Genomic DNA, 22,633 nt, shown 5'->3' on the forward strand with positions numbered 1-22,633 from the left:
AAAATGGGGTCCTGACCCCCTTTATGGTCCCGACCAACAGTTTGAGAACTGCTGGACTAGATGATCATAATGGTCCCTTCTGGCCTATGAATTTATAATCATATGTTGCTCCAAGTGTTACCTAGTGCAATGCTGAGTCTGCAGACAGAAAGAAATAAAAGCTCCAAGAGTCAAGTGCTGTCTCCTATACCTATGGAAAGTCTTAAATGCAGGACAATGGCCTCTTCTCCTGAAAGTAACCCCTTCCCCTCAGATGCACACAATTCCCCACTCTGGCACAACTTATCCCCCATTACTTTCCAGTTTTTGTGCAAGGGTGATGAGGCTGTGAGCTTCGTGGTGGGGAAGCATTAGTGGGATAGCCAGTGCATTCACCACTTGGCAGATTCCCCCACCTCAAGGAAGCACAGATCCTCCAACTGTTATTACAGCTTATGGGCTGTGATTGCAGCAGAGCATCTCAACAGCTACTCCACACAATGCTGCCAGATTGGTGGTGGATATTTGTTTTCCTTCAGTTCTTCTTCTATTCTCTGTGCAAATCCCATTTACACGTGCTTTGCAGAAGATTGGGGCCACGTTTGGTCTTATGAAAGTTCTGAACATCTTAGACAACCAACAATTTAAATGTTGACATTGAAAACTATTTAGTTGCTGATCATATTAGTGGAAACGGCCAAGTACTCCAGGGTTGTGGGCAGAATTTGAGAAGAGAGCACACCACTGCCTCCATCTGACCCCAGATGGTAGCAGATCATTTATAGGTGACATTATTTAGCACTAAACTCCAAATCAGAAAGTCTTAATATAGAGTAAATCACAGGATTTGTTATGATGCTGTCTTCTGAGCCACAAGCCATGCCAACTAAAGGTAGGAGCAGTTGCCACAGGTGTAAACATTTGTGTATTTGCAGCTCATACCTATAGCATGGTGACAAACTCTAGCTTGATTTTCTTATAAAGAACTCTCTGGAGGTGTATTCTCTGGTAATACTGGTAGTCCAATAGTCTCTTGTGGCAGCTGCTGCTTCACTCCATAACCTGGCATTTACATCTCTTTGGAAGGCTATTATTAGATCAGCTCTGACCTGGAGTGTGGATTTGAATGGCCCCTTTTCATAGATGACTGAAGGGATCATTATGATCATCTAGTCTGACCTCCTGTATAACACAGACCAGAGTAAGTCTCCAAAATAATTCCTAAACCATATCTTTCAGAAAGATATCTAATCTTGATTGAAAGATTGTCAGTGATGGAGAAGCCACCATGACCCTTGGTAAGTTGTTCCAGTGGAATTGCTCTCACTGTTCAGCTTTTACACCTTATTTTCAGTCTGAATTTGTCTAGCTTCAACATTTTGCTATACCTTTCTCTAATTGTTCCATGTGTAGGTATTTAGAGTTTAGTCAAGTCACCCCTTAACTTTTTTTTTTAAGCTAAGTAGATTGAGCTCTTTGAGTCCATCACTATAAGGCTTATTTTCTAAATTTTTAATCATCCTTATGGCTCTTCTCTGAACCCTCTCCAATTTTATCAATATCCTTCTTGATTTGTGGACACCAGAATTTGACACAGTATTAGAGCAGTGGTTGCACCCGTGCCAAATACAGAGGTAAAATAACATCTTTGCTCCTACTGAAGATTATCTAATTTGTGCATTTCAGGATTGCATTAGCTCTTTTGGCCACAGTACCACACTGGGAACATCATGTTCACCTGACTACCAGGACCCCCAAATCGTTTTCAGAGTCACTGTTTCGCAGGATAGAGTCCCCTATCTTGTAAGTATGGCCTCCATTCTTCGCTCCTAAATGTATACAGTAAATTTAGCCATATTAAAATGCATCTTATATGCTGGCACCCAGTTTACCAAGCTATCCAGATTGCTGTGTCAGCAACCTATCCTCTTCCTTATTTATCACTCCCGCAATTTGTGTTATCTGCAAACTTTATCAATGCTAATTTTATGCCTTCTTCTAGGTCATTAATAAAAATTTTAAATAAAGTACGGTCAAGAATAGGTCCCTGTGGTACCCCAGTAGACACCACACCCATTTGATGATGATTTCCTATTTACAATTACATTTTGAGACCTCTCAGCCACCTTTTAATCCCTGAATATGTGCCATGTTAATTTTATCATGCTAGTTTTTTATTTAAAATGTGTTGAGTACCAAGTCAAATACCTTACAGAAATCTATAGTGCATCAATACTATTGCCTTTATGAACCAAATTTGTAACCTCACCAAAAAATAGTTTGATAGGATCTGTTTCCATAAATCCATGTTGATAGGCATATATTATCCTCTAATTCTTTATTAATTGAGTCCCATATCAGCCACTCCATTATCTTGCCTGGGATCCATGTCAGACCAGCAGGCCTATAATCACCCAGTCATCTCTTTCAAAAATATTGGGAGAAAGCTAATCTTCTGGAACTTCACTGCTATTCCAAGATTTCTTGAAAATCAACAGTAATGATCCAGTAAGCTCCTCAGTTAGCTCTTTTAAAAAACTTTTGGATGCAAGTTATCCTGACCTACTAATTTTAAAATGTCTGACTTCAGTAGCTGCTGTTTAACACCTTGCTGACATACTAACGGAATAGAAAGTGTTATAATATGACGGGGGTTTTTTTTACCCAAATAGAGAGCAGAAACATTTACCGAATACTTCTCTTTTCTGCATTATATTTGATTCTATCATTTCCATCTAGTAATGCCTTGTTAGCATTCTTTTTTTTCCTGCAATATACTTTAAAAAAATCTTTCTTCTTTTTTTGGCCACAGATTTCTCCTTGTGTCTCTTTTTGCTTCCCTTATCAATTTTCTAAAATTCCTAGCTTCTGATTTATATTCATTGCTATCAACTTCCCCTTTTTGTGTGTGTGTGTGTGTGTGTGTGTGTGTGTGTGTGTAGCTGCCTTCACTTTCCTTCTAAACCAAATTGTTTTTTAACCAGTCCAGCCTTCTTCCTCAGTTATGGCTTTTTGATCTAATAGTGTTCTTAAACAATTCCAAATGATCAGCCACCTTTTTTGATTAAATTCTTCCTCCTAGTTGATTTGGCTCATAATTGTTTTCAGCTTTGTGAAATTGGTCCTCTTGAAGCCCCAAGTGGTGTATATGTATTGTGACAAAGTTCCTCCTCTGCCTTGGTGGGTCCTGCCTTATTGGCGGATTTTCTCGCCTCAGAGGTTCACGGCAGCCCTCAGTTTGGCCACTTTTGTGGCTCAAATCTGCCATTCACTCAGTTAGCCTCATCACTGGCCAGCATGGGGAAAAGGAAGAACAACAATCCCCGCAGTCTCTGCTGATCCACCTAGTAGATAGGGGAACAGGCCAGAGACCTGCCCCTCTGGTGGAACCCACAGTCCAGGTCAACTCCTCCGGTATCCAGTAGGGAGTTGCGGGGGATGGGGGAACCCGGGCCCACCCTCTACTCCGGGATCCAGCCCAGGGCCCTGTGGATTGCAGCTGTCTACAGTGGCTCCTGTAACTGCTGCATGACTGCTACAACTCCCTGGGCTACTTCCCCATGGCCTCCTCCCTTCTTTATTCTCACCACAGGACCTTCCTCCTGATGTCTGATAATGCTTGTACTTCTCATTCTTCCAGTAGTACACCTTTTCACTCTCAGCTTCTTGCTCCCAGCTTCTGGTGCACACACCACAAACTGAAGTGAGGAGCTTTTTAAACCCAGGTGCCCTGATTAGCCTGCCTGTCTTAATTGATTCTGGCAGCTTCTTGATTGGCTGCAGGTGTCCTAATCAGCCTGTCTGCCTTAATTGTTTCCAGAAAGTTCTTCCTTGTTCTGGAACCTTCCCTGTTACCTTACCCAGGGAAAAGGGATCTACTTAACCTGGGGCTAATATATCTGCCTTCTATCACTCTCCTGTAGCCATCTGGCCTGACCCTGTCACAGTATATTATTGGTCTGGACTTTAGTGTGCAAACAGAATATAAATGTGATCAAGTCATGATAATTTGTACTGAAGTTATTGTTAATTTAGTTCCATGATCAGTTCCTCTTTATCTGTCAAGATGAGGTCTCATATAGACTGCTCTCATGTTGGATATAACGCTTTCTGAGTTAGGAAATTGTTACCTGTAATATTTAGAAATAGTTTTAATATTGGCATCATGAGACCTCTAGCATACATTACTCATATTGAAATGTCTCAGGATCACACAGCTATTTTTTTCCTACACGTTATAGGAGCCACTCATCCAGTTCACTAGCATGTTTTGGTGGTCTGTAGCAGACACAGATTGATGCCCCATCTTGTGCTCTATCTGTTAGGACATTGATTCGTAAATATTCAAGATAATTTTCTCCTGGTTATCAGTGTTAGGAAAGAGGTAATGCCATTTTGGACATAGTGCCACTTGCCCTCCACTTTTTGCCCACTTGATCTTCCTAAATAGGTTTTAACCTTTTGATTTTGAACATTCCAATCATGGGAATCCTCCCACCATGTTTCACAAATACCAACCAGATAAATTTTATGTTAATGAATGAGAAATTCCTATTCCTCTTGTTTTTGCCCATGCTCCTAGCATTGGTGTATAGGCAATTCAGTAATTTCTACTAGGGTTGTCAATTAATTGCAGTTAACTCACACAATTAACTAAAAAAAAAAATTTAATCATGATTAATTTTTTTAATCACGATTAATCGCACTTATAACCATAGAATACCAATTGAAAATTATTAAATATTTTTGGGTGTTTTTCTACATTTTCAATATTGATTTCAATTACAACAAAGTGCACAGTGCTCACTGTATATTATTTTTTATTACAAATATATGCACTATAAAAAAGAAATAGTATTTTTCAGTTTGCCTCATACAAGTACTAAAGTACAATCTCTTTTATCATAAAAGTGCAACTTACAAATGCAGATTTTTTTGTTTACATAACTGCACTCAGAAACAAAAGAGTGTAAAACTTTAGAGCCTAAAAGTCCACGCCGTCCTACTTCTTATTCTGCTAATCGCTAAGACAAACAAGCTTGTTTACATTGACGAGGTACTGCTGCCTGCCTCTTTTATTTACAATGTCACCTGAAAGTGAGAACAGGTGTTCACATGGCACTTTTGTAGCTGGCATTGCAAGGTATTTACATGCATGCAGCTTTTTTTTTTTTTTACATAATTCTACATTTGTAAGTTCAACATTTGTAATAGAGATTGCACTACAGTACTTATTTGAGATTAATTGAAAATTTTTTGTTTACAGTGCAAATATTTGTCATAAAAAATAAATATAAAGTGAGTACTGTGCACTTTGTATTCTGTGTTGTAATTGAAATTAATATATTTGAAAATGTAGTAAACATCCAAAAATATTGAAAATAAATGGTATTCAGTTGTTTAACAGCGTGATTTTATCGCAATTTTTTTTTTAATCACAACTGTCCTAATTTCTACTCTTCGTGTCCTTTGGTTCCTTAATTAATTTTGTTTCAACATTTCAATTGTGTGCTGAGTGCTCATATCTTCCCTTTTTACCCACTCCTCTGCTCCTTTTATTATTAGTTTAATGTTCTCCTGACTACTCCAGGCAGCCTGTCTTCCTTCCAAACTATTCAGCCGTTCACTACATAGAAGGTAGACCAAAGTTCCACAAAACCAAAATCTTCCTCCACCTACCTAGCCAGTGGTTCACTTCCAGAATCTTCTGCTTGTTGTCCTCCTTTGTTCGTAGGACCAGAAGGATCTCAGAGAAGATCTCTTGGTCATTCTTCTTCAGCAAGCTTCTGAGTTCCTTGATGTCCTCTATCTGCAAAATACCCCACAACACAGTGTCATTACTGCAGATATGAAGCAACACCAATGGATCCTTTCCTGTTGACTTCAAAAGCCTGTCCAATCTTAAAGTGACAGTCCTATTGTCTGTCTGTTCCTTGCACAATGTTTGGATTCTTCTTAGTATTGAATCCCCAACAATAGTCCGTCTTCCTTGGACGGTTGGAGGACTCTGTGTGATTTTTCTTATAGGTTGGGCTGAGCTGCTGTCCACCGGTGTGTCCCATACATCTCTCCATTCCCTTGGACCAACTGGATCACGAGAGGTGTCGTCCACGGTTTCCATGTTTTGGATGTGGTATCAATTGGAAACTTCTAGCTGTGGAATTCCTTCCAGTCCTCTTCTCTCTTGTGGCCATGGCATACCCATCTTCATCTGTCTCCAGCCATGTAGAATGTCACTTTGACCTCTTGCCTCCAGTGGTTACGAGCTCCAAGGCCTCCTTTCTGACTTCTCTCTCTCTCTCCAGCTCCTTGGTGGCAAGCTCCTTTCTTTCTTTCTTGAATCAGGGATGCTGATACTTCCGGAGCCTAACTATCTGAGATGTCCTCAGCTTCTCTGATTCTCAGTAGCATTTCTACTTGCTCCTCCAATCCAAGAATCTTCTCCTCCAACACAGCCACCAGCTTGCACTTGATTCACAGGAAGTCCCTTCTGGGTTCAGGTAGGAAAGAAAACATGGCACATCCATTGCATTCGCCACCACTGTTCATTGCTGGCTATCTTGAAATCACATGTAGAGCTGACCCTGGAAGGAAAGCGTCTCACACTCCCTTTCCAAATGCCCTCTGAAACTCCCTGTTAGCTGTCTCTGTTTATGGCGCTCAGGTTCACCTGACAAGTGATTCTTTATAGTCCAAATCTCTTTGCTTAGCTCATCTTAGCTCCGCCACTCACCACCAAGATGCAATTAACCACTCGGAGACTGCAAACAGCAGAGTTGATCAAAGCTCCAAGAGTTAGAGCTGTGTGGCCTTTACCAAGGCACCAGCAAACAGGCCTGTCTCATCTACTTACTCAAGGGCCCATGGCCTAGCTATGCAGCCTGTACACAGAGCGCAAATAAACAAACAACCCACCAACAGACCAAACACACCACTCGCCAAGTCCCACTACCTCCAAGCACAGAGTCCCCAGTTATGCCCTCCGGAACTCCACTGTTAGCTGCATCTGTTTGTGGCTCTTGAGTTCACCCAGTATGTGACTTTTTATACCAAAACTCCCTGCCTAGCCAGCGCAGCTCCGCTCCTCACCACCAGGGAGCTATTGACCACTCAGAAACTGCAAATGGCAGCGCTGATGAAAGTTCCAAGCAGCCTTTATCAAGGCACTAACTAACGGACCTCTGTCAGATGCCTACTCAGGCCCATGACCCTGGCCCCTGCCAAGGATAAAAAGTGTTAAAAATCGTCAGAAGAGTAAACATTCTCTTCTGAAGATTTTGAAGCTGTAATGAATTAGGTGGATGCACTCCTGCTCAGGGTGTTTAAGGGCTAGGCTGACTCTCTCTCCTCTTCTCTCCCCCCACCCAGCTTCAAATGCACTTGCGTAGCTCTCCTTAATGTCTGTGAAGTGTATGTAGAACAATAACTTCCTTTTAGATGTGTGAGGTGGGTGAGGTAATATCTTTTATTGGACCAACTTCTGTTGGTGAGAGAGACAAGCTTTCAAGCTATTTTGAGTACCTTTCCCAGATCTGAGGAAGAGCTCCGAGTGTTATAGCTAAATATAAGGTAGCACGTATTCCAAGGGACCATTCAAGATGAAGTGGTCTGTTAACATCGCTGTAGTCGTAGGACAAAATAAGCCATAAATTCAGTGCTTTATTAAGACCATGATTTTTAGGCTAGGTCTACACTAGAGATATTACAGCAGCACAATTGTACCAATGCAGCTGCGCCGCTAAAAGATCTCTCATGTAGCCCCTCTGTGCCAATGTGAGAGAGCTCTCCTGTTGACATAATTAAACCACCCCTAATGAGCGGCGGTAGCTATGTCAGCATAAGAGCATTTCCCACCAACATAGTGCTGTCCACGTCTGTGCTTCTGTCTATGTAATTTTTGCTGGTCAGCAGTGTGGGTTTTTTTCACACCTCTACATGACATAAATTTTACTGACAAAAGTGCTAGTATACACCCACGTGTTTTGGCTAGCAAAGTTATGAATTAACAGGCCACTTCATCTTTAATGGTCCCTTAGAATATGTGCTAACTACTTATATTAAACTATCTGTTCAATCTTGTATTTAGTTATGACACTCTTATACTCCTGGGAGCATTCTGCACCAAAAAGTTCTGCGCACTATATATTTTAAAATTCTGGATATTTTATTTGTCAGAATAATGCTATGTAATCATGCCAGTTTCAATTATTTTAGTAATCTACTTCAAAATATCTGTTAGCAAGCGCGTGCGCGTGCACACATACACATTTTCTTCCAGGAGCAGAGTCAAAGAAACTCTTACTACAACAACAACAACAACAACAACAACCCAGTTTCTGTTTCTCGGGCCCCCCGCCCGAGCCCAGCTGCGGGGCACCCTCCAGTCCAGACTCCTGCATCCTCTCTCCCGCAGAACCCAGTTGCAGAGTCTTCCACCCCCACCCGGCCCCACTCCTCAGGGATCCAGAGGAAGCAACAGCCAGATGCTGAGTCCTGGGCTTGTATGGAGTTTCCTTCAGGATGCTTCCTTCCTTCGGGGCATGTTGAGAACTGTAGTTGCTGAGAACCCTCTAGCTCCGCCCCGCCCCGCCCTGCCCCCGCAGTGTCCTCTATTTGTGAACTGGGTGCTGCTGGGTGCAGTGGGCCCTAGTGGCAGCCAGCAGCTCTGGAGCCAATTTCTGTGGGAGAAAAAGGAAATTCTGCATGCACAACATTAATTTCTGAGCAAATTCTGCATTGCACAGTGGTGCAGAATTCCCCCAGGTGTAACTTAGTACCTTAGTAACTTAGTACTGAAGAAGAGCTCTGTGTGGCTCGAAAGTTTGTCTGTCTCACCAACAGAAATGGGTCTACTAAAAGATATTACTCACCCACCTTGTCTGTCACATATCCTGGGACTGACCAAAGCACCAACAACACTGTAGACAACATTCAGGATGTCTCTCCTGCAGACTGTATTCCCCTGTCTGTCTGTATCCATCTGTTATCTCCTGTCTTATACTTAGATTGTCAGCTCTTTGGGGCAGAGATTGCCTTCTTTTTCTGTGTTTGTACAGTGGGTAGTACACTGGGGTCTGGGTCCATGACTGGGCTCCTAGACACTACATTACTATTAATAAAAAAGAAATTAGAAGATTTACTGAACTGTGGTGTGGGCTTGAAGACTGGTTGTGAAGATGAAAGCAGCTTGTTCTGCCATGACTCATTGCATCAGCATGTGTGCATGTACCTATCTTGGTGTTTGTTTTATATCTAGGATTTCTTTTTTTTTTCTAGGTCTGAGGAGTTTGAAAGTAGTCTCCTAGGGTCAGACAATAACAATGAGTGCTTCAGTGATTCTTCTTCTACCTCTTCCAAGGGTCAAGTGAGCGGGAGCTCAGAATCTGGGGGCAAGTGGGCTATTCGCAGACCACTGACTGGCTGGAAATGAGAGGAATAAAAACCAATATTAATAAATCCTCAGAGAAGAAAGGTACTTTAGAGCCCATAGTACTGGGCAAAGCTGTCTTCTCACTTATTTTTTTAATCAAGATTGAATGTCTTTTCTGAAAGATATGCTACAGTTCAAAACCACAAGTTATGGTCTCAATAGTGTCTTTTCTAGGTTAAGGAAGAATAACTGTCTCCACTGCAGAACTTATTGGTAAAATTCTGTGGTCAGTTTTGTGCAGAAGGTGGGGCTAAGTGATCTGGCCTTTAAGATCACTGAAACTATGACTACAAGTCTGCTTTTATCTATGGGTGAGAGCTCTGCCAGTGTTTCAGGAGAATGCTTTGCATAGGAATTTTAAAACTAGGCTAGACAATAGAAACAACACTAGAACATATACAAAAGAGAGCAAGCCAGCAGTGGTCTTGGGGGTTAGAAACTGGCACAAAGTTGTCCTTTCCATTTCTAACATCTGTTGTTTTCTGATTTTAGAATGGGGTAGGGCCTTTTGTGCTCATGTACTAATGCATCTTGCATGTCATATTCCCATGAGGTAAAACCTGTTAGTTGATGAGGAAGACCTCTGATATTCCAATGTCTATACTGGATGAAAACTGGGGCAGAGTGAAAGGAGGCATGAATTTGGCTGAGAAGGTTCTGCATATGTAGGGATTGGTCATGTCATATGTCAGTTGAAAACCTATCTTTGAGACACCAGTACACAGCAGGGGAAAAATCTCAGTATTGCTAGCCCCAGGCATTCAAATATCATGAAATTGGCTTAAAAATCATGTTTTAAAAAAAGTTTGTTTCTTTGCATTTTCTTTTTGGTTTTTGAGCTCTTACGGTCCACTGTGGTGCAACCATGAAAGTAGAACCTTGTTGGGTTTTTTAACGTGAAAGTAGAAATTTTCATGTAATAGGATCACTCCAGGAGCTGGGACTTTAAGACAAACACAGAATATCACAAGAGTCGTGCTAAAACAATGAGAGTTGGCAACTCTGATTTTTGAGAGGAAAGATCCTATGTGTGTGCTGCATCAGCATTTGTGTGTCCTGTGTGTGGGTTTCTTCCCCCAGTGCGCTAAGTGGGGGAGGGATATCTGTGTTCTTGGTGTCTCAGTGCCTTACAACAAGCAGAATGCAAACTAGGCAGTAGTGGGTGGTCAGATGAGCCTTCCTGAAATCTCTTCTGTAATGGATGAGGATCTTCCCCGCCCCCCGAGAGTGGCTGTGGTGGGCAGGTGATTTATATGAGCTAATACAAACTCTGTAGCAGTCTGTGCAGCAGTTTCATGACTAATGGGGACCTGACTGGAAATTTTGGGAGCAGCAGCTGAGGGTCAGTTTTAAGTGCTGGTTGCCAGTTCCTTGTTCTGGATATGGGCCTCAGGATCCCAAATAAGGGGCTCCTTCCTGCATCTTTTCTCCTGATTTGGCCCCCATTTCCATGGATATTGCAGAGGAGCAAACCCTTCCAGAAGGTGTTTTATATTCCTTTTCTCAAACTTTCCAGTCCATCCTCTTGGTTCTGGCAGTGGGGTGTGTGGGGCTTCTCTCTTTCTGTGTAGAACCTGGGAGCAGTGCAGTACTTCCAGTCCTTTCAAGGTTCTGCAAAAAATTCCACCTTCCTGACAGAACAACCACTGGTTCAGTGTTCCCCACTTGTTGAGTCTTCCCTTAGCCTCCCTTTGACTAGGCTTGTATGCAGTTCGACCACTATGAAACCCAGGGGCAAAGCGTGTTGAGTAGCTATTACAGAAGGAGTTCATCCAAAACCTAACAACTTTCTCTTTCTGGTCTGTACTAACCACCAAATCAGTTTCAGCTCCAGCTGAGTGTTGGACAGGGTGACCCACTTGTTATTTCTCAGTGTAGACAGGGCCCAGGTCTTCAGCCTTGTTCCTCATAAGGCCCCAAGGTGCATGTTGCTGTTCTGTGTTACTGCTTACCTGGTTGTGAGCGGTTTGTGATGTTACTCTTCAGATCTCTGATTATTCTTTCTGGCTCTCATGTCAGCTGTACTCCTTGCCTCCCATTTGCACACAATGGTTGCTTCCTGTCTTAGGGTAAGCTGGCCCTTTAAGAGGGTTGAGGTTCAGTTGCACCTATGCCATACTTTTAGTTTGCCTCCCCAGGTGGAGGAAATGAGTGAAGTTATATGACTAAACTAGGTATGCTGGGGAAATAAGGGGAGCTTATTCAATCATAGAGGGACTGCAGAGAGAACAAGCCTGGGAGTCAGTGCTATATAAAAGTGTGTTGGGGGGGATCTGGGCAGGATGAAAGATTAGGAAGAGGGCAGTGGGTTGGAGGGACAGGCCATTTGACGCTCCAGGGGACAGACAGCCTAGTTTATGTTCCCAGGAGTGGGAATGCATTGAAAAGGTGAATATGAGTTCCCTCACGCTGCCGCCTAGCAAGGAGATGTAATGACCCCTGAGAACAAGGGGAGGATAGAGAGACTGAACAGAGCCCAGGTGGGGCTAGAGCTGAGCCCAGGAGAAGGGCAGGGTTGGAAGGGAAGATAGACCCTTGGGAAGGAAAGGCTGTGTCCAGCTTAATAGCAGGGCAGAAGACTATTTTTGGCTTTGTGTTAGTTTGGACTTTGATATCCCAGAAGGGGTGTGGACTTTTTGAGACTTGGCCCCGGGGCTAAGTCACCTCAGCAGCCAAACCATGTTGAACACAGAGAGAGCACCACTGGAGATAAGGGGAAACTGAAGCAACGGATGGAGATCGGCTAGGTGTGATGTTACGCTCCCCGAGCCTCAGCAGGACTGACCTGTCTTCATTCTCTGACACCTCACAGGAGAATCGCCTTCCAGAGGGAAGAGGAAATCTGAGCAAGAGGATGATGAAGATTATGAAGAATTTTCCAGAAAGAAGCAGAAAGTTCCTGGTAATATGAATAACTTGTAGTTCCTATTATCAGAGGGGTAGCTGTGTTAGTCTGGATCTGTAAAAGCGACAAAGACACTTTGTTGACTAACAGACATATTCGGGCATAAGCTTTCATGGGTGCATAAGCATTCACCCATGAAAGCCTATGCTCTAATACATCTGTTAGTCTATAAGGTGCCACAGGACTCTTTGTAGTTCCTAGCCGCAGACCTGTGTGTGCTCTCAGCTTCCTATGTTGTTTCCATGTCCTGCTGGAGCCACGGTCCTGCACGTGCTCTGGCTACCTTTCTGTTGGGATTGTGCCCTATGCGAGCCCTCTGCTGCTGCTGCCCATATTCTAATCCACAGTGAAGCTGGAGCTGCTCTAAATCTCACTCACCCTTGAAGTTTAAAGCAAGCCCCACTAAATGGGAGGTTAAGGTTTTGAACTGGGACCTGCGTTCTATCTCTGGCTTTACCAGAGCCTCCCTGAATGGTGTCGGGCAAGTCACTCACACCAGAGTTTCTGAAGTGGGCACTAATAGCAGGCTCCTTGTTTTCTGGCTGCCCAACTTGATGCATAGAGTTTGACTTTCTGAAGTGCTTCAACTCTCAACGTTAGGTGAAGGAGACCCTGTGGGTGCTCAGCTCCTTTGATAAGTGAGGTCCTGTGTGTCTTGAGTTGAGGACCCAGATTCTTGCCAGCTTTCTGAAATGGTGTATGAGACCTTGCTCATGGAATTAGTAATACTAGTCAGTGGAAAAGGTAAAGCTAGAACTCACGGTCTCAAGGCTCTCAACCCTAGGCCAATGGGGTATTTTGGTGGGGGAAAGCAACAAGATGATGTGGAGGAATCCCATATTTTCTTTGTCCTGTCTGTTATTCTACTCTAACTCTGCCAGTTGTATAGATATAATGCAGGAATTGCAGCAGCGCCTAGGAACATGAACAGTGCAGATGGAAATTTCAGAAAATTAAAAGCATTCACCATTTTTATATGCCTATGAGAACTCCTTGATTTTCCGTGTTTTAAAAATGGTGATTTTCCACCATGTTTTATAACTTGGCCAAATGTGGGTGAATTTTCACAGAAAAGCAAAAGGCACCTCTTGGATCCTACTTGCTACTCCAAATCACAGGCTCATGCTATTCCAAATCAGGGAGGAAAACTGCAGCTGAAATTAGGCCATTCTAGTGGAAAATGTTAGGCATTTTCATTCCTTCATTGTAGGCATTTCTACAGCCTTGAATATAATAATGCTCCGTACCACCTGGGGAATTATTACGTAAGAAGGAGAATATGGGAATTGGTATAGGAATTGTAAGGTGAGGAAGGAAATGTCTCAAAGGGATAGGTCAATGGGTTGTGCTGAAAAGAGAACTGTTCGGCTGGAGGGAGGTAACTCTGGAGTTCTTTGAGGATCTGTCCTTGAGACCAATCTTTTTTTCTTATTTTCATTAATTACCTTAGATAAAAAAGTAGGTGTATGTTAACGACATTTGCTGATGACACAAAGTTGGGAGGCATTGTCAGTACACAGGAGGGTTGGAATATTACACAGGAAAAAATGGGTGACCTTGAGGACTGGAAAAATAGAAATGGGATGAAATTTAATAGTAAAAAGTGATGTCGTGCATTTACCGACTAATAAAAATTTCTGCAAAAAGTGGGAACTCTCTCTTCATTTGGAAACAAAGGAGCAGAAATACCTGGGTGTATATATAGATCACAAAATGACCACAAGCCACCAGTGCTCACTCAGTCATGAAGCGAGGTATTTCCAGAAGAGATAGGAAAGTATTCATACTTTTGTACAATGCACTGTTAATAGCTCCTCTGGAATACAGTGTACAATTCTGGTCACCCATTTTCAAGAAAGATCAGTTGAAACTGGAACAGGTGCAGAGAAAGGCTACTAGGATGATCAGGTGCATGGAGAACCTATCTGACTAGAGGAGATGAAAAAAGATTAGCTTGTTTAGCCTAGCAAAATAAAGGCTGAGAGGGGATATTATTGCATTCTGTAAATACATCAAAAGGGTAAACACCAGGGAGGATAAATGTTGGCATAAGAACAATTGGATATAAACTGACCATTTTAAAATTTGGGGAGAAAATTAGAAGATTTCTGACCATCAGAGGAGTGATGTTCTGGAGCAGCCTCCTAATAGGATGTTTTCCCCACTACTCCTAACTAGTTTTACAGTGGAGTTTGGTAAGTTTCTGAACAGGGTTGTATCATGGGTTTCCTGATATAGCAGGGAACTGGACTTGATGATCCAGGAGGTCCCTTCCAGTTTTATGTTCCTTTCATACTTCTCTCCCCACATCCTATTATAGTGGTTGTAGTCTCCTGGGTTGCTCTTCCTGTGTGTTCCTGTTGCTTATTCTCTGGGATATGTGGTGTAGGATTCAGAGAAAAATCCCCACCTTTGGAACCTGCTTCCTATGGGGCACACTAGAGCCCCAGTTGCATGAACTTCAGGGCGTCCTGTAGATCACATACTCTCTTGACTTAGGCCTTTTACGTCTCCATTATTTGTGCAGTTGGGTTTTATAGTATTTATTTTTGAGTCATATTTAACTAGCTTTGGATGCTGAGCTAATGGACTCCATTTTAAAATCAGTAAATAAACTTCAGTCTTCTGCAGAGAGAACTTGACCCTTGCAGTCCTTGCCTGCCAAGCCAGTAGCTTGAATAGGGCCCCTGCCCCATGAGCTCCACTTTCTGTCTAATGAGGGTGTCAAGGTTCTTTCCCCACTCTGAACTCTAGGATACAGATGTGGGGACCTGCATGAAAACCTCCTAAGCTTATTTTTACCAACTTAGGTTAAAACTTCCCCAAGGTACAAACTATTTTTCTTTTTCCCTTGGACTTTATTGCTGCCACCACCAAGCGTCTAACAGATATATAACCAGGAAAGAGCCTGCTTGGAAACGGCTTTCCCCCCAAAATCCTCCCCAAATCATACACTCCCTTTCCTGGGGAAGGCTTGATAAAAATCCTCACCAATTTGCATAGGTGAACACAGACCCAAACCCTTGGATCTTAAGAACAATGAAAAAGCAATCAGGTTCTTAAAAGAAGAATTTTAATAGAAGAAAAAGTAAAAAGAATCATCTCTGTAAAATCAGGATGGTAAATACCTTACAGGGTAATTAGATTCAAAACATAGAGAATCCCTCTAGGCAAAACCTTAAGTTACAAAAAGACACAAAAACAGGAATCTACATTCCATTCAACACAGTTTATTTCCTCGGCCATTTAAATAAATCATAATCTAACGCATATCTAGCTAGATTACTTACTAAATTCTAAGACTCCATTCCTGTTCTGTTCCCGGCAAAAGCATCACACAGACAGAGCAAGGCTTTGTTTCTCCCTCCCCCGAGCTTTTGAAAGTATCTCGTCTTCTCATTTGTCATTTTGGTCAGGTGCCAGCGAGGTTATCCTAGCTTCTTAACCCTTTACGGGTGAAAGGGTTTTTCCTCTGACCAGGAGAGGTTTTAAAGGTGTTTACCCTTCCCTTTACATTTATGACAGAGGGTTTGCAGAGTTAGGTTTCACAGATTTTTCTCATTATTTACATTCTAGCAAGGAAAAAGCAACGAGCTGGGGTGCAACAAAATCCCAAATCCAAAGGACGTTGTGTGCGGAAAGAGCCACCAACGTATGCAGCAGGTAAGAGAGACGAGCAGTGTTTATGCAATAGGTAAGAGGTGAATGTAGTTCTGTGTGGTCAGTCCTGGGTAATGTTTTTCTATGATCTCAATCACTTTGCTTTTGGCAAAGGAGTGTGAATACCATCGTCATTCGGACCCGATGACATTGTAGGAATACCTAATGGTGGTGGTTGCAGCATGTTACTCTTTACCACTTTCTGTCATTTAAATCTATTCTATGGTAATGTTCCCTTTCTAAGGCATGGAAATCTAGACTTTGTACTGGCAATGCGTGTTCAGTGGTGCCTGGGGAAGGAATCACTTCTTGAATTGTGCAGAAATGCATCAAGCTGATTTCAGCCTCGACAACAGCAAAATATTCATATTTCTTTCACTTAGCAGAGTGAAGGCATTACTACAAGTCACCCCATGCCATAGCCTGATAGCCAGAGGCTCAAGCAATCCCTTCTGTAACCATACAGTAACACTCTTGTTCTAGAATGTTGGACCATATAATGTTCAGCCTTTGTTATAATCAGCGGAGTGACCAGTGGAGTGGCAACTACACCAACTCAACTCCCAGCTCCTATTCAGAAGGACTTATGATTAAGAACATAAGAACGGCCATAATGGGTCAGACCAGTGGTCTATCTAATGGTCTGATTCACATCAGCCTCCCTCCTGTCTCCAGAGGACACCTTTTAGAGTTACAGATAAGGAGGAACTGTATTGGAGCACATCGCTGTAAGGATTCCAGTTCTGGCTTTCATTCTCTGAAACCATTTTCAGGCCAGAGAATCCTTGGAGCTGAAACTTCTCCTGCTAATTCTCAGAAATGGGCCAGGAGGCCACACCTGTCCATACACTTTTCTTTGCCTGTTGTGTGGCATGGTCTTCTGGAGCAATTCCATGTTTGCATGAAGTAGCAAAGCCATTTATTAATGTACAGTGAAATCGCACACACATCCTCATTCCTTCAGCCCCCTTCCTAGTTTCTAGTGTAAATGATCTGGGGAGGGTGAGGAGATCACACAACATTCAGATTTAGTTATAGAATGGGGAATTTGTCCCCCAGCAATACAATCAAACCATTAACTTAAAGAAAAGCCCTTCTGCCAAAGCTAGAGAAAACCTAAGTTGTGTTTCATTTTGTTCTTGCTTTTCCTCCTCCTCTTCCTCCATTCCTATGATCTGACAGGCAGTGTGGAGGAACAGTGGTACCTGGAGATCCTAAATAAGGGCAGAGTTACCTGTCCAACATGCAGAGCTGTGGTCAGGAAGACTGTAGAGGGGCTGAAGAAACATATGGCGAATTGCAGACAGGTGAGAGAGACAGAATAGCACCATTTTCCATTCCTTTCTTCCCCGGCTTAATGACCGCAGTACCTGCCAGCGGATACGCAACCTTCAGACCATTAAGAACCACACCATTTCCTTCTATCGTGTTAATGTGAGAGGTATCCATTTGCCTGTCTGTAAATCAGTGTAGCCAACTGCTCCTTCCTCTGTGTACTTGTGGTTTTAGGAAAGTGGGCAGAGACCTATCGATTCTCTTTTTCTTACCCTGTTTTTCTCTAGTCTTTATACCCCTCTAAAGTCCATTCATTGACTTCCAAATGCATGGTGGGTTTTTTTCTCACTGTGCAGTTATCTGACCCATACAAGGTTTTCTTCCCTGGCTGCTGCCCCATTTCTCCTAAACAGTCACCCAATATCTGAGGTTTGTGTTAATGCAGTCTTGTTTTACTTGTAGGAAATGTTCACATGTCATCACTGTGGAAAACAGCTCAGGTCTTTGGCAGGAATGAAATACCACATCATGGCAGATCACAACAACTTGGTAACGTTGATATTGTACGTCTAGCAGAAGCCCTGACCTTCCAGGCCAGAGAGCCCTTTGTTGCTCCTTTGATGCACAAAGAGACTGAAAGGTGGTGGTTTTGTCAAATATTTTCTACCTTTAAAAATTCAGGTCTTATCTAACCAGTTTTTCCTGAAAAACTGAATACCTGGAAAACTAGTAGCATTATGATGTCAGAAATGCTAGGCAAGTTACAGTTGATAAAGATGGGAAGGCCTTTCTATTCAGACTCTTTAAAACTCTCAGGTGTGTATTTGTTTAAAAAAAAAAGTCAGAAGAAATGATCTGATTATTAAAGACTCTATAATTCTCACCCCTTCACTAAAGGGCTGGGAGATTTTGTAAAATACAGATCAGAGTCATCCAGCAATAATGGAGCAGATTAGTTGAGATCCTGACATTTTCAAAGTAAAAAGCAAGCAGTAAACACCTTTCAGTCCTCCTTTATCCTGCATAAAGATACTCAAAGGGCATAACCCATTTTCCCCCTTTAGGTTTCAGAGTAGCAGTCACCTTTAAGAAGCCTCTGACTCTAGGTCTGGCAGTGAAGAGTGAGACCCTTCCGGGAGATGTCACTCGAAAGAGTGGGAGAGAGTCCTAGGCTTGGTGAATTTATCACTCATTGCTGTTTATATAGTGTTTATCACCATGGTATCCAATGGAATAAATAACTGGTGTAGGGCTGTCCTTCTGTGCTGCAGAGTTTGCTAACAAAACTGTCATTTGTGTTCCTGCTGTTCTGAACCCTGAGGACAGCAGTGAAACGAATGAGAATTGTATCACTTTCATGCTGCTACTGCTTGAGAAGCTCTGAGCAGCAGCTGAGACAGCAGGAGTTATTCACAAGGAAGGAGGGAACACAATGGAAGAAAAGGGAAGGGGGATTGCAGGCATGCAGAGTAACAGAGGCCTGCCCTGCCCCTTAACTCACAGGATGAGAACAGCAGAAAGAGAATGCTCCTCCTCTCTGGAGGGCAGAGGGATCTGGGCAACTTGAAATGTATCCAATACCTGGGAGTCAGAGGCTGATATGAATATTGGCGCCCCAACCAGAGTCCAGGGATAGCACCCTTATAAGGTCCTCCTATTTCCTCCTCTTCCCAGCAGCTGTAGGTTGGCTGGGCTTTTCATCAGGGTGGGGGCCTTTAGTTGGATGTTAAAATGATCACCTGTGAAGTAGTTACCACCCCACTGGGATGAATGGAACAGTTCATTCTTCTTAAAGCTATTCAGTTGTCTGCAGACTTAAGCAGAGATCGCATCATCAGATACATTTAGGTTACTTTTGGAAGGTTTCCTACACAGCCATAGATTTAGAAAGTGCTTAGATTATGGAGCAGATTCCCAAAATGTAGAATTACAGAGTGCTGAGGGCCCTGTGCTCACCTTTTTTCTCTCTGCTTTGTTTTTAGCCAGTTGTGAAGGAGGGAGGTGAATTTGATGAGCAGTGTGAACGAGACCGCCTCCGGAAGGTGCTGAAGCGAATGGGAAAGCTAAAGTGTATGAGGGAGGTGAGCTGCAGTATCTTGTGTCCCAAATGAAGCAGCAGCCTTTGCCAGAGTTTAGAGCGCTGCATGATGTCTGCTGGACACACTTACAAGAGCCAGTCAGTGGGACCTGTGCCAAAGCTCTGGTTATGGTTTTAAGACAATGGGCCTCTTCAGAAGAACCTAATGCTGTTAGGTAGCCAGGTAGACAGTACAAAGGCAGTGGGATTAAAATAGAGAAATGTAAGGTGACATGCATTTAGAAGGAATGATTTAAATGATCTGCACTCGCTGAACTATTATAACTTCTTACCTAGGAATATGATGGGTTCTGGTGGGCTGTAGTTCAATCCAAATTATAGGGCTTGATGTAGGTATTTCTGCATGAACATCTCTGGCATATTTTGTGCAGGTCAGACTACATGATCATCATGATTCCTTCTGGCCTTAAATTCTATTAATCTATTGAAAACTGAAGATGTAGAGGTAATTGTGAAAAAAACAGACATCTGCTTAATGTGCAGCAGTGATCAAAAGAGCAAGTAAAATACTTAGGAAGTACTATGGCTTGGATAAACTTTGGCTACAGTTCCATTCTCAGTGAGCAGGTGTGTACTTCACCACAAATTGTCTAGCCCATCTCTACAATCTGAATGAGGTCAATAACTGAATGAGCAATGTAGACCTACAGCCCCTCTTGCCTCTGTAGGTGGTCTGTCTGGGTAAGGGCTGAGAGAAATTGGCAAGAGACAATGTACACAAGCTTTTGCCACCACTTCCCAAGCTGTAGCTGCTCTACAGAAAGAGGGTTTCAGTTTACAAGGCCTCAGTTTGGTACTTCTCATGCACTGAGTTCACAGCAGGATGGGAGGGGACAAATATCTAATATTTGTACTGTCATCAGTGTGTCCACACCTAAGAATCTGCATTTGGTGTTCATCATTTTATCTCAGAAAAGACAGAACAGAAATGTAAAACAAAACAGTAAAATCCCAAGAAGGGCAACAAAAAAGATTTGGCAGCTATTTATAGTGGGGCTGAAAGGAGGGTACCATAAGAACGGCCATACTGGGTCAAACCAAAGGTCCATCTAGCCCAGTATCCTGTCTTCCGACAGCGGACAATGCCAGGTGCCCCAGAGGGAATGAACAGAACAGGTAATCATCAAGTGATGCATCCTGTTGCCGATTCCCAGCTTTTGGCAAACAGAGGCTAGGGAAAAAGAAAAGGAGTACTTGTGGCACCTTAGAGACTAACAAATTTATTAGAGCATAAGCTTTCGTGAGCTACAGCTCACTTAACGATCCCTGCCCATCTTGGCTAATAGCCATTGATGGACCTATCCTCCATGAATTTATTTTGTTCTTTTTTTAACCCTATTATAGTCTTGGCCTTCACAACATCCTCTGGCAAGGAGTTCCACAGGTTGACTGTGCGTTGGGTGAAAAAATACTTGGTTTGTTTGTTTGAAACCTGCTGCCTATTAATTTCATTTAGTGATCCCTAGTTCTTGTGTTATGAGAAGGAGTAAATAACACTTCCTCATTTACTTTCTCCACACCAGTCATGATTTTATAGACCTCTGTCATATCTCCCCTTAGTTTTCTCTTTTCCAAGCTGAAAAGTCCCAGTCTTATTAATCTCGCCTCATAAGACAGCCGTTCCATACCCCTAATCATTTTTGTTGCCCTTTTCTGAAGCTTTTCCAAGTCCAGTGCATCTCTTGAGATGGGGCGACCACATCTGCACACATTTTTCAAGATGTGGGCGTACCATGGATTTATATAGCGGCAATATGATATTTTCTGTCTTATTATATATCCCTTTCTTAATGATTCCCAACTTTCTATTTGCTTTTTTGACTGCCATTGCACATTGAGTGGATGTTTTCAGAGAACTATCCACGATGACTCCCAAGAGCTCTTTCTTGAGTGGTAAAAGCTAATTTAGTCCCCATCATTTTACATGTGTAGTTGGGATTATGTTTTCCAATGTGCATTACTTAGCATTTCTCAACATTGAATTTCATCTGCCATCCAAAGGAATTCACCATTGAAAGAGGAATTAAGGACTCAGGCCAGATTCTGTGCTGTCCCTCTTGTGCGAGAGCATGACATAGGGCTGTTCTGAGAGCTGAATGCCAGTGGGAGGAACTCCTTTACACAAGTGGTAATCCACAAAGGGATGTAATGGCGTAAATAGGCTGTAGCGACAGGCAGAATTTGATCATGAGGCTGCTTCATTTGGAAGAGTACAAGGAGGTATGAGAGGTATTTAGAGCAATGGATTGTGTCAATGGGGCTGACCATGCTTTATCCTGCCCTATCAAACAGAATGTAACGCTGACAGACCCTGGACGTCGACAGGCGGGATTGAACGTGGGACCGCTGGAGCTTAGTGCATGAGCCTCTACTGCATGAGCTAAAAGGCATATAGCTGTTAGATAAGGCTGTAGAGCAGACTCATTAATCTCTCTAAGTGGCCTCAGTGCCACTAGATGGGACAGAGCACCACACCCAGGAGGTGTGGGGGTTACACTGTAAGATGAAAATTTCAAATGGACAAAAGTAAATGTAGCACACAATTATTCCGTGGAGCTCACTGGTAGGGGATATTGAAGCAAGTCACTGACTGGTCTAATGTGGGTGTTCTGTATTTATTGTGTAGGATGCCTCTAATCCCCAAGCACTTCATTTTGGCAGCTGTACTTCGTTGCTGTGATCACTTCCCTGTTCTCCACAGTGCCATAAATATTGGTATCTCTTCATGTGGTCACTGCCATTGGAGGTTTTCTTGCCCCTTTGAACATCTGTAATGTTCTGCAGCTGCCAAGTAGTTACCTAGCTCTGTAGCTTTAAAAGGGTGGCATCTGCAGTAAGGCAAAGAGGGAAAACCATGACCAGTAGGCTCCTTCATATAGCCATGAATGCTTTCCCCAGGACAGTATTATACAGTATGTGAATTATGGGGGTTTTATGATATCCTGTGCAACATCTGAGGCTGGCAGCTGCTAGAGAGCGATCAGCACAACCTGGATGGACCATTGGCTTCTTCAGATTCAGTAGGGTTATTTCTGTTCTTTGCCAGCCAGGGATGGGGTCTGCCACGTGTGCCAGTGCTCTGGGTCCATGCTCTTCTCTTCTGCACTGACAGGGGTGTACAGGCAGTTTCACCAGCATAATGGGATACGTGTACCATATGAAAAAGTGTGGGAAGGAGGCCTCTGAGTTGGAGAAAATGGCCATGAAATGTCGTCACTGTGGGAAAGCATACAAGTCAAAGGCAGGGCTTGTTTATCACCTTAAGTCTGAGCATGGGCCGGTAAGT

General features: G+C 42.9%; 1 protein-coding gene across 1 annotated transcript in view; it reads left to right on the plus strand.

Moving 5' to 3' along the window:
* Positions 1–22,633, plus strand: part of ZNF512 (zinc finger protein 512) — a 48,259-nt gene that overhangs the window by 7,975 nt on the left and 17,651 nt on the right. The window contains 9 exon segments of the mRNA XM_043509917.1: positions 1,666–1,782; positions 9,256–9,389; positions 9,392–9,451; positions 12,222–12,311; positions 15,891–15,977; positions 17,157–17,281; positions 17,712–17,798; positions 19,232–19,330; positions 22,460–22,627. Of these exon segments, the coding sequence (XP_043365852.1) occupies positions 1,666–1,782; positions 9,256–9,389; positions 9,392–9,451; positions 12,222–12,311; positions 15,891–15,977; positions 17,157–17,281; positions 17,712–17,798; positions 19,232–19,330; positions 22,460–22,627 (967 nt within the window).

Source organism: Dermochelys coriacea, chromosome 3, assembly GCF_009764565.3.
Source record: "Dermochelys coriacea isolate rDerCor1 chromosome 3, rDerCor1.pri.v4, whole genome shotgun sequence".
NCBI classification, from domain to species: domain Eukaryota; kingdom Metazoa; phylum Chordata; order Testudines; family Dermochelyidae; genus Dermochelys; species Dermochelys coriacea.